At 49.5% G+C, this 12221-nt stretch overlaps 1 protein-coding gene across 4 annotated transcripts in view; it reads right to left on the bottom strand.

Annotated features, from left to right (window-relative positions):
* Positions 1–2142: 2142 nt before the first annotated feature.
* Positions 2143–12221, bottom strand: part of MAPRE2 (microtubule associated protein RP/EB family member 2) — a 187460-nt gene continuing 177381 nt past the window's right edge. The window contains exon 7 of one of the 4 annotated variants that reach the window (XM_040264853.1): positions 2143–5160. In XM_040264853.1, coding sequence (XP_040120787.1) covers positions 5086–5160 — 75 coding nt within the window. In that variant the 3' untranslated portion in view covers positions 2143–5085. The remainder of the gene's footprint in view (positions 5161–12221) is intronic. The other 3 variants (XM_040264857.1, XM_040264855.1, XM_040264856.1) reach the window with 3 other exon arrangements.

Raw genomic sequence — 12221 nt, 5'->3', positions numbered from 1 at the left:
ACAAAGAGAAACCTGTTTAAGAAATTAAAAATGTGGCAAGCTAGAAAAGGTTCAACATTTTCTGTCAGTGGAAAGAGAGAAAAAGGCATTCAAAAAATTGGCTCCAGCTGGGCCTTCCATTTTTGTTCTAATCATAAGCCCAACACAGAAGACAAGTCCTTAGCAAAAGCACCTTCCGTGTGAACTCCACTGATCACTGTGGGGTCCAGGTCACAGCTTGGGGGAGCGGTCTGCCCTTGAGCAGTCTCATGATCGGAAGCCTTGGCGCCATCTGAGGGTCCCCAGGGGTTCAGTGGACTTGACACTTTGCTGTGTTAGGCAGTGAAGCCAGAGCTCTTCCAAAGGATGGAGAATAGTCTCTTACGAGCTCCTAGTTTAGCCAGACAGGAGCTGCTAGACGTCCAGGGAGAAGGTGTTCTTACACTTGGTACTGCTTGGCGACACTGTCAGTGCTGAGAAGTTGGGTCAGTGAATATTTATCTGTAGTAGCAGCCTCAACAGTCATGGTGGCTCTGTTCTAGCCATTCAGAGGAAGAATGAGAAAGGCCAGACGTGAAGGTGTGTTTAATTTTAGAGAACCAGCATCTTGTAACTCGAACTTAGTGGAGTGCATTAACTCTTTTCCCTTCCTTCTGGACTCACCGGCTTACCCATCATACCAAGTAGGAACACCTCAAATTTTTATCCATGATCTCAGATTTAATAAAATGGAGCAAATATGTTATCTCACCACTTTTGAACTGTTTAGCGATTTTCCCTGGTGGCTCAGCTGGTAGAGAATCCTGCCTGCAATGAGGGAGACCTGGGTTTGATCCCTGGGTTGGGAAGATCCCCTGGATTTGGCCTGGAGAATTCCATGGACTGTATAGTCCATGAGATCGCAGAGCTGGACACGGCTGAGCGACTTTCACTTTCACTTTTCACACGTGCTCTAAGCATGTGCTTGACTCTGTGGGTGAAGAAGCCGCCTGCAAGGCAGGAGACACGGGTTCAATTCCTGGGGACAGGAAGATCCCTTGGAGGAGGAAATGGCAACCCACTCCAGTATTCTTGCCTGGAGAATCCCATGGACAGAGGAGCCTGGCAGGTTACTTGTCCATAGCATTAGACACAACTGAGTGACTGAACACAGACAAAAAAACCCATTTCCCAACCCAGGTAACTATGGCTCAGACTTCCATCATGGAAGTACCCTGTGGAGTAATGTGTGAATGGAGAGCAGTGGTGATGGCTCTGTGATTTTCCTGCTTCAAGGACCTAAAGGCAAATGAATGGGAAAGAGTTGCCAAGGGCAGTACAGACACAAAACTGGCCTCTAGGTGGTGCTTGAAAGCAGGTTCAGGAAGGCTGGCATCCTTTGGGATGAACTCCAGTAATCTGCAGGCTCCTGGGCAAAGTCTTCTACAGACTGTCAGCTGTTCTACAGGGTGTCCAAGGGGGCACCAGGCCAGTTTGAATAAATACATTTCTTCAGTTATTCCTGCAAGGTGTGTATTCCATTTATGTCTGTCAATTATCACTGTTAAAGTCAGCAAACTGGAGGAAATACACTTAATCAAATAGCTTTTGACCACTGCAGGTCATTTTACCACAAAGCTTTACTTCAAAACATCTACCTGCTTTTGCTCAGCCCCTGTGTTGTCAAGATGGGAGCGAAGACTTTGTTGGCTTGCAAGCGGAATGTTTCCTAAAGGGGGATTCTTAGTGAAAGTCACTCAGTCGTGTCCAACTCTTTGAGACCCCATGGATTGTAGCCTGCCAGGCTCCTCTGTCCATGGGGATTCTCCAGGCAAGCAAACCGGAGTGGGTTGCCATGCCCTCCTCCAGGGGATCTTCCCAACCCAGGGACTGAACCCAGGTCTCCCACATTGCAGGCAGATTCTTTACCATCTGAGCCACCAGAAAAGCCTGTTTTGTTTTTAATTGTAGAATTTTAAAACGGTGGTATAGCTGCTACATTTGATTTAAATATTAACCTGTAATTCCTGCTAAAACATTTGCCATCAATAAAAACAAGCCACCCCCTGCCCATGTAAACCATGTGGACTTTGTGTGAAATTTACATAAAGAACCTATTAGTATAAACATGCTCACTCAAAAGGAAACCTGTGGCATAAAAATTTAAGACTCTATGGAACCAGGTTGATTTTAACATATACTTTTTTTTATTAAATATGTAAAAAGATAAACGCAAGTCAAGTTATTCACATATTCAGAGACAAAAAACTATTCTACCATGCGACAATAGATGGGTAATGTAAAATGAATGTGATACATCTGAATAAGACCTTTTCATCTATTATGTCATTACTTATCTATATTTATAATTAACAATACATTTGTTTACATTCCTTTCAGTTTACATTTAATATATAACAAAAGCTTTATGGTGTACTATTTAGTAAAAGTAATCTGAATGCATATTAAACCTTAATGGAATAATGGAAATACTCACCAGGGAAGGGAGGAGTTCCTGGTTCCCTTCTGGAGTTTACTTCTCTCGGGGTGTGTCTTTTGTCTTTTTTCTGCTTTTCTGCTGTTTTCTCTTTACCCCCTGCTTCAATCACTTCCTACCTGATATGAGCAGTGGACATACTATAATCAGCTGTGGCGGGTGTGAAGGGGACACTAAGACCCACGTCCAGCGGATGCTTCTCAGCCCAGCATGAGGATGTGTGACGAGGGCAGGGGACATGGAGGAAAGCCCACGCTGGCTGCTGAGATGAATGATGGGGTACAGTCATCAGGGAGAAAGGAGCAGTCCTGGGAAATGAGAGGTGAGCTGCACTAGAGGCTGGGGTGCAGCCAAAGAGGACTGAGAAACTTAGCTGTCAAAGATTCCCCGAGGCACCAGTGATGTCCCGTGCGGTGGAAGACGCCCCAGATGGAGTCAGAAAGGGAAGTATATAGCTCCTCTCTAAATAAACCAAGAGTCTGCCCCAAGACACCAGGAAGGAAGCGGGAATAGGATGACTGGCGGAAGTTATCTTTGCCAGGTATCTGGCCAGTATGTTAATAGCAAGAAAGTCGGGGGTCTAGGGAGGAACAGAGTGGCTGAGGGTCACTGGTGAGGCTTAAGCACACTACCCAGTAATCACCCTCATGATGGGAGCGTGGGCCCTGCCCTACCCGGCACTGGGTGTTACTCATGTGTCCAGGGCAAGCAAAGAACTGCCCGGGAACCACTGAAGTGTCACCTGCACGGAACTACTTATTGTGCCTCTTCACCAGAGCTGTTTAAAAAGAAGGAAACTCAGTGAGTGCGACAGGCTTGGGAGGGGACACGCCGTGAAGCACGATGCTGCGTATAGCACGACCACGCCTTGCGACCAGGTGTGGGAGGACGTCACCACAGAGAGCCAGGCCGGATTCCAGCCTGGGAGAAACGCGCTGTCGCCGAGGCGCAGAGCAAGCAGGAGAGAGAAGAAAGGGAAACCAAGCCCCATGGAACAGCTGTCCACTTCTGCAGTGTCCTGTAACAACCTCAAAAATACAAGCAATCCTTTTCACGTGTAACTCGATAAAGACCACTCTGCCACCAAAGATCTGAGAAGACTCCTTTTGGTGGAAAGCTTCAAGGCTAGAATTTAGAATTCGTATTTCATCAGTTAATAAAGAAATGTCAAAGCTTTATGAGACGTAATTCAGAAATTTATTTGAAGCTTTTTCAATTAGGAAAGTGGGGGGGCACACTTGTTTGTTTTTTGTTGCACCTGCTAAGTCAAATAACACGTGAAAGAAAATCTAAAGTTAGAAACCAAGTGAAATGAATGATCCAGGGAGGGAAACCATCTTTCAAAGGGGTGGTTCGGGGGGGTGGGGGTGGGGGGAGGCAAAGATTTGGAAAGATACTAAGAAAATGTGCAAATATTAGTTTAAAAAAAATAAGGAATGCTTTTAATTCATTCATGTTTCCTCTATTTATGAATTGCCACGGTTTAGCGAAGGTCAATGACGAGGAGGGCCATCGTACTGAAGAGGGGGAATTCCTTATTCCAGAAGGCATTGGGAGTCAGATTTTTCTGTGCTGTCTTTCCAGTGTCAACACCAGACTTCAGAAGCAGGGTTCTCCCTTGGGCTTACACTCCTATCATAAGGTCGTCACTCCAGGCCTTCCAGCAAGTGTGTGGCACGCCCAGGGCTGCACACCCTGAAGTCATTCTTTAGGAGGAACCCCCTAGCGTGGATGACAGGGTTGGGGCTAAAACCCACACGAAGAGGCAGGAAGGACCTGTGCCTGTGCAGACCCCCTCTGCAGACACCCGATGACAGCTTTTGGGGAGAGTGGCTGCCCACCAAAGAGGACCCTGAGAAAGAAAACAGCATGAGAACCTGGGTGGGGGCGGGGGGGAGGGGCAAGCGGTTGGAGGGCCAAGTCGAGATGGTGTTCTCCTTGGGTGAATGTCTTTCAAAACTAACAACATATTGTGTGGTTGTCTAACATGCTGATGGATGAACACTGCTAGGCCCTGAAGTCCTAGTTTTGATTCCTTTTTTCTTCCCTTTTGTTCGTGAGTGGAGGGAGAAACTGACTGTGTTTTTCCCCATGAAACAAGTCACTGTCATATGGCTTTCATATCAAGTTATCTCTTTCCCTTTGTTCCAATTTATTATTTGACCAAATTTATGTTCACAGAGGTTAGACTTGCAAACATCAAAGCACCACAAATGTGTGTGACATCTAGTGACACTGGGTTGAGAAATGCCAATATAAATACCATATATCAAATTACCATTGTTTCACACCAGGATAAAAAGGGAGTGGTGGTGGTGGTGGTGGTAGGGTTGGGGAGAAGTTGTTCTGGAAAGAAATGCAAAGAGCAGAACCAATCTCAAGCAGCCAAGTGGGGAAGTTGAAGGTGTGTGGCCCCCGGGATGTCTTGGGGAGGCCACCCATGGCCGCTGCTAGTGTGTCTTGGCAAAGGAAATGGGAACTGAGGGTGGTGCTGGCGTGGGCGCTGGCGCGATGATGTAACAGCAGACTGGGAACAACTGGTTTCTGATGAGCTTGAGGCCACACGTGTTCCAATTCTCTGGAAGAGAAGTTCCCACCAAAACGGAAGTGTGGAGAGCTGCCGGGACGGTTCAGTACTCTTCTTGCTGCTGGGGCTGCTGTTCGTGGACTTGCTCCTCTGCTTCCGGCTCCTCCGGGTGGCCCTCCTGTGGAGCGGGGGGAGAGGGGCCAGGGGTAGGTTTCAACTGATGGAGCTTATGGCCAGCGGCCCCACCATGTCCATGGCGCGAGCCATGCAGAGCCTCCCTGCTCCCAGGAGCCGAGGCACACAGAGGGACGCCTTCTCGTCCCCCGCCCCTTCAAAGATCGGATCCTTCTAGAACACAGCCAGCAGGCTTTGTGCACCACATTTTCCTTCTATCTACTTCGGAAGCACAGCCTCACAGAATGTATGACATACTTTCCCACTCTCCGTAAGACAGTAAACCAAAGGACCCAGGAGTGTTATGAATACTAGGGGTGAGCCTGCTGTGTCAGGGCACTGAGCCCCAGGATCCCGAGGGTGACCGAGGGCTTCCTTCTCCTCCTCACCCGGTGGTGTGTTTGCTTGAAGCAGACCCTTTGTTATAACCTGTGACTCCTCTGATGTGGAGAATCAGCTTGTCAAGAGTGGTTAAGTAAAGAAAAGGGTGACAGGCACGGTTCCAGGCTGCCCCTAGCCAGGCGGTTTCTCCATCAAGGGAGCGCAGGAATTGAGCTCCTTCCGGCTATCTATTTTGGGTACGTGAGGCATTTTTTGCTTACTTTTGATGGTTGAAGTGTTCCTCTACTTGGTTCCAAAGGACCTATTTACTACTTGCCTTTAACCCAGGGAATTACATTGTGAACACCAACTCGGGGAAATACCAACCTTGGTCAATCATACCTGTAAGTCTTTTAATTTTTTCACCTCTCAAATAATAGCTCTTTGTTACTGATCAACAAGGCCAACTGCTGCCTCCAGAATGCACAACCCCTTGCAATGCAGTCAGGAGCACCCACTGGGACACACAGACACACTCGTGTTCTCACACTTTGCACACTTCTTTCCTGTCTAGCCCTATTCCCTTTAGCCCAGGACATCTCTCTCAAGATCCAACTCAAATACAGCAGGGTCATGTCCCCAGACCCCAGAGCCAGGATTCTCTTTCCTTCTTCCTGCAACATTTTGCTTATGCCTTGGCTGTAAAACTTTGATTTGTAATCTTGTCTTGAGCCTTGTGGATCCTGAGGCTCCAGAAGTTGGGACAGGGCCTCATCCATCTGTGTCAGACCGCACATGTGTGTACAACTCTTGTGCACATGTGTCAGGAGGAGGACAGCAGATAGGGTGCCACAACAGATGACCCAGACTATCAGCCAAGGCCACGTGCCACTTATTTTCTGAGAGGCAGCATTAACGTCAAGGTTATAAGCGTGGACCTGGAGTTCATATCCCAGATCCATTGTTTACAAGCTGAGTGACTTCAGGTGACTTAAGTGCTGGGTGCCTTGGTTTTCTCCTCTGTAAAATGGGCAACAGACCAAAAGTGCCCATTTAACAGAGTTTTCAATGCGTATCATTGATCAGTGAATCAATGGAGTCACTGAATTTGACAGAGGGCTCTGACTGAACATAGGTAAAGTGCCTAGAACAGTGTTTGGCACAGAAGTGTGAGCTGTGATTATTTTTTTCTTGGAAGGAGAAAACTCATTGGAATATATTTTAGAAGTAAAAAAGATCTTTTAAAAAGTAATCTTTTCTACAACAGGAGGAGAAAATGACGCCATACTGAAGACTTAGATTCAAATCTAGCACCATCCCTGGCTGGACTGGGGTCAAGATGTACATGAAATATTCGGTCTCCCTACAACCACACCTATCATCACACCCAACACGGCTCCACCTCTGAAGCATAAAGACCTCAATCCTCCTCTCTGCCCACATCTGCTGTCCTTCGGGACCCCTCGCTCCTTAATCCCTTAACCGCCGTGTCCTTTGACCTCAGAGCCCCGAGCCCTCCTTTACTCCAGGCTCTGCCAGTTCCTCCCCAGGCCGGCCCCGAAGCATCCTCCTTATGCCTCTGTACTCCCCTGCTCCGCACAGAGTTAGGGCCTCACAGATAGAGGCACCCTCCCACCCTCCTGGGAGCAGAAGAGCACCCATACTGGGATCAGACAGGGAGGAGGAGCCACTGGCTGCCTCCAGTCTGGGAGCAAAGAAGGGAAGTCATGTTCCTGGAAGCTAACCAGGGGTGGTGGACCAGGGGCCCCCGTGTCTGCTCTGCTGCACACTCCTCCCCACGCCTCTCCTACTGCCTTCACCCCAGAATGGGTCACTCTTCTGAGCTTTACATCCATGACTCATGCTTCCATCAGGGTGCACACTGGAGCTCTCTGGGTGTCTCTGTGTGTGTGTATCTGTGTGTCTGTGTGTCTGCCTCCACTGTCTGGCTACAAGGCTGACTTGCAGACTCAAGCTGACTCTACTTGACGTCTCCAGCTGGACTCTGAGCCTCTGAGTCCCCCAGGGGTTAGAGATTTTGTTTGATTCATCACCCTAACTTTAAAGAGTTAGCTGCTTCCATATCACATCACCCAGACTTCAGCTGGTTTCAAGTGTGCCTTTCTTACACAACTGTTTTTGTGAGTGTTAGGCAGTTGGTGGGAAGATCACAGAAATGAGGCTCTACTTGACAATTTACAGAAAATCCTGTCTGCTCACACCAGGACTGGGAGTCAACTATGGGATGAAGGATTTAATCCCAGACTGGAAGTCAGAGGAGGTGGATTCAAGGAACTGTGGGCCTGTCACACCAGTGGTGGGCCCAGAAACCCACTCACCGGGTTAGGCCCCTCCCCAGGCCTGCTTTCCACACTTGCTGAGCAAGGGGGTAGGTGCAGTGTCCCAGCTTAGGCCTCGGGTCTCCAGCTGGCCGAGGGCAGCCCCTCACTCACGGGGCGCCCCTGTGACCACACATCTCATCAGCAGGAGCCTCGGACCCCAGAGCACTCTTCTTACTGGGTAATGCGGGTGTAAAGAGCAAATGTCCTGCACTACCAACGGATTGCTAACGCCTGGGGTGCAAATGAAGGCGCCCTGAAGGCCTGGCAGGACACACCCGTCACACGTCACCATGGGGAGCTCCCAGCCTGCTGTGCCATGGAGGCGCTCACACTCAAAGATGATTTTTCTCTTCTGCCCCACGCAAGAGGGAGGAACTCAGACGCACAGGCGAGGCGGCGGCCAGGCGAAACCAAGGTCAAATACGTGACTCAAGCACTGGGGCGCCACCTGCTTAATTAAGCCTAACATCTGCATGTCAGTCCATCACTGCTTCCTAAATGATTAGCTGTCAGCGGCTGCTTTGGAGTTCCTTATTCTTTCAATGATCAGCAGAAGGAGAAGCAAGCCGCAAATGAGCCCTGCAGGGGGCTCTGGGCTACTGAGGCGGGGAGAGCGGGGGCGCCGCCCACCTTCCTAGATAGGGGCTCATCCGCCACTGCTACACCGGCACATCCGGCTGTTCTTTCCTCTGCTTTGTTAGCGCTGTTTCCTCTGCAGAAAAAACACTCCCCCATCCTGAGCTCTGCAACTGGTCACATTCCTCGTCATCTTTCAACATCCAACACAAATGTCATCTTCTCTGTGAAGTCCCGGCCTGTCCCTCCAGGCTGTCTTTATGTGCGCCCCACACAAGTTTATTTATGTCTCCATCACCGCATTTATCATAGCCTGACATATTCCAGTCGGTGGTGTCCGTGTTCTCTCGCTCTTGCCAGGGCAGCAAGCTCTGCGAAGGCAGGGGCGGTGTCTGCCTTCTATATACTCAATGCTGCGTCCAGTGACAGAAATGCAGGCTGAATCCAAAAGATGTAGGTGGAGCTGGGGAGGTAGCTTAAGCCATTCCACCCACAGCGGCTTCCGGGACAGGACCGCAGGAAACACGCGCCTCTGTATGAGCAGGTGACCCTCTGCTGACAGAAGCGCAGGGCAGCAGCTACCCAAGGCCTAAGCCCAGACACCTGTGGCCCCAAGCCAAGTATTAAAGACAATGAGAATCATCAAGACAGGAACTGGACAGCGAGCTGGCCATCTGCTCTGGAAACTTCCCTGAGATTTCTACAACTGCAAAGTGAACTGTCTCTGTTTACTTCTACACTCCAAACTCATCTGCATGTCTACATCTTCCAAACATGCTATTCTAGGATCGGCTGACTATAAGAGTCAAAGACCAGCCAAGGTGAAATAAAGACAGAGGGAGGAGACCTCTCCGCCCGCAGTGCTGACGCAGGGTCCGTCTGTGGTTAACTGCTGAGCAGACCCTTGGCGTGGCCTCAGATTCCTCAGCACCTCTCCCACTTCCAAGAGGAAGGCAACCAGAAATCTCCGCCTCTTGGAGGTGCACAGGAGTCAGGCCAGCGGCAACAGGAATAAAGTGTGGGCATTTTTTCCCGGACACCATATGCATCATGCTGCATGTCCAGCCAGGACTGAAGTGTGTGAATGGCCTGAAAAACAGGACGCACTGTCAGGGTGGAGCACAGTGGGTAAAAGGAGGCTTCTGGAACTTTCGAGGTGGGTGCAGTATACCGTCACATTCTAAGCAAGGACACCTGGCATATTCCATTGGATCGTCTACAGAACACTCAGCATAGCCTGAAATGTTTCTTTTGGAGCTGTCCAGACCCAGAGTTGCATGAGAAGTTATCCTGGAATGAGAAAAATTAAGGCAGCAACTGCGTTTGAAGTTGCTGAGCACATTGTTCCCCAACTGACACCTTTCCTGGGCAAGGGTGGAAGCTTTTTTTTTAAATTTTGTTTCTGGCTGCACTGGGACCTGGCTGCTGTGTGCAGGCTCCCTAGGTGAGGTGCACCGGCTGCTCGTAGCGGCAACTTCTCTCGCTGTGGAGCAGGGGCTCTAGAGTGCAGGCTCAATAGTTGCGATGCACGGGCTTAGTTGCTCTGAGACATGTGGGGTCTTCCCAGATCAGGGATCGAACCCACGTCTCCTGCATTGACAGGTGGACTTCTTTACCAGTGAGCAACCAGGGAAGCCTAAGTGGATGCTTTTTAAAGGCTCACTCCCTTAATGGTAGAACCTGGATAAGCTGGGAGGCGGCCACAGAAACAGGATTCGTTATGCTCAGGGAGGGAGGCAAACCTTGGTGGGTCTCGGGTGTCTAGGATGGTTCTGTGAGCCTCTAGGAAGACAAGCAGGGAGCAGAGCAGGATGATCACTCCTGAGTCCCGCACCGTCCACTGCTAGGAAGTGTACACACGTGTACACGTGTGTGCAGTAAGGGGAATACCCTGCAGTGTCCGGGCACACGGCAGTCACCCCCATCTTTCTATACAGAAACCAAAGTTTTAAAAAAAGGATCCTGTCACATTTTAAACAAGGACACCTGGCATATTGCTGCTGATCCTCTATGGAAAACTCAGCATAGCCCGAAGTGTTTCTTTTGGAGCTGTCCAGACCCAGAGTTGCATGAGAAGTTATCCTGGAATGAGAAAAATTAAGGCAGCAACTGGGTTTGAAGGTTTTGCTCTGGTCACCCACACACGGAGTTTGTGTTGTCTATCTTCTAGATTCCAGCGGCCTGGTTACTGCCTCTAAATCTCTTCCTGGACTTCAGATGCTCCCCAGCACACACCCGGCAGCAAGGCCACCGTCTGTCTCTCCTCCCGACCATGTTTCTTTCTCTCTGACGACATTAGCATCGTCTCAGCGAGAACAACAAAGGTGGGTCAGGTGATGCTGCCAGCCGGAAGAAAACGGACGTTCTCGATGGACGCTGAATTAACAGGAAGCCCAGAGGCCAGAATGATACTTTTGAAGGTGCCAAACAACCAAATGAGATGATGGGAGTTGTCTGAGAAAACCCAGGGAGGACTTTGACTAATTCCTGCTTCACATACAGAACACGGGCAACGCAATACTGTCAATTAGACAAAGTCTATCCTGTAGTTCCCCACATGGTGCCGCCTTTACTTTTGTCCTTGCCCACAGCACCCAATATACTGAGAAGTGGGAACACAATCCTTAAGATTTTGGGGCTTTGAGTTAGAGAAACCTGGGTAGTGATGGAGCATATTAAGGGTGGATTGCTGGACAAGTAATTTTATATCTGTGATGCAGAGGTAAGTAATAGTACTCACACGACGAAAAAGGATGTGGTGAGAAGTGTATTTAGAACACGAATGTAGTACCTAGCATGTGCTTAATGTGCAATGTCAGCTATCACAACTGTTCCTATTTAAAAGGCGTTCCTATTTAAAATATTCCCTGTTTAAAAGGTGGCTCAGGCTTGCAGAAGGGAGGGCATGAACCCAGCGCTCGAGTTCAAAAGCAAATTATGATGCTTATTTGCTTGGGAATGTTCTTTAGTCTCTCTGCCGCCTTAGTTTCCCTCATCTGTAAAATGGGATAACACCCGTATCTACTTAATTCTCTGGAGAATTAAAGGAGCTGACACATGTAAAGCCTTGGCTTCTCCCCCTCATATCCCATCCCAAGAGTTTGTGGAAAGGCCCTGCTAATAAACCCATTAGTCCCAGTGACTGATGATGTGTTGAAATATTACTTCTCTGCGGGGAGGCAGGGTGTGTGTTCATTGCCTATACTCTGCAGAATGGCTCGCTGAAGCCAGACCTCAGCAAGCTGGTGCTGGTGTGTATGCTGCAGGGGGTGGTGGTGGTGGTAGAAACAGTCAAACAGAAGCTGAGTGTGCAGTCATGGAGGAAGACACCCCTGAACTCTCTCCCCCGAGCCAAGAGCTCTTGCCCACAGCCAGCCCTCACATCATTAGCCAGGAAGTCGGAGGCCCTGCCAACCCTTCATTTGGAGTTTTCTTGTTGGTGCTCTTACACAAGGACTCCTTCCTGGGACAAGATCTGGCTGGAGGTTAGGAGCAGAAGGCTTTTCCTCCTGCTGGCAGTGTGGTAGGAGGTTCCATCCTGCAAGATGCCCTGCTCCCGTGAGCAGGCACCACCCTGGATGGCAGCAGCATGGTTCACTCTGGCTCACGGAACCACACAGACCTCATCAGGTTCTGCCTCAAACAAGCTTGTGAAGACAATAACCACAATTCATCTAGTGCCTGACAGATGACAAAGCAGTCTGTACACACAGAACGTCATGGAAACGCTGCTCTGGGTGGTGCAGAGACACTGACAGAAGGACCCCTACCACCCGCCTGGCTCCCCTGCCGTCCACCACACCCAGGGGGCCCGGCTCCCCTGCCG

Source organism: Oryx dammah, unplaced genomic scaffold (genome assembly GCF_014754425.2).
Source record: "Oryx dammah isolate SB20612 unplaced genomic scaffold, SCBI_Odam_1.1 HiC_scaffold_22, whole genome shotgun sequence".
NCBI classification, from domain to species: Eukaryota; Metazoa; Chordata; class Mammalia; order Artiodactyla; family Bovidae; genus Oryx; species Oryx dammah.
This window is presented reverse-complemented; position numbering and strand designations above follow the sequence as displayed.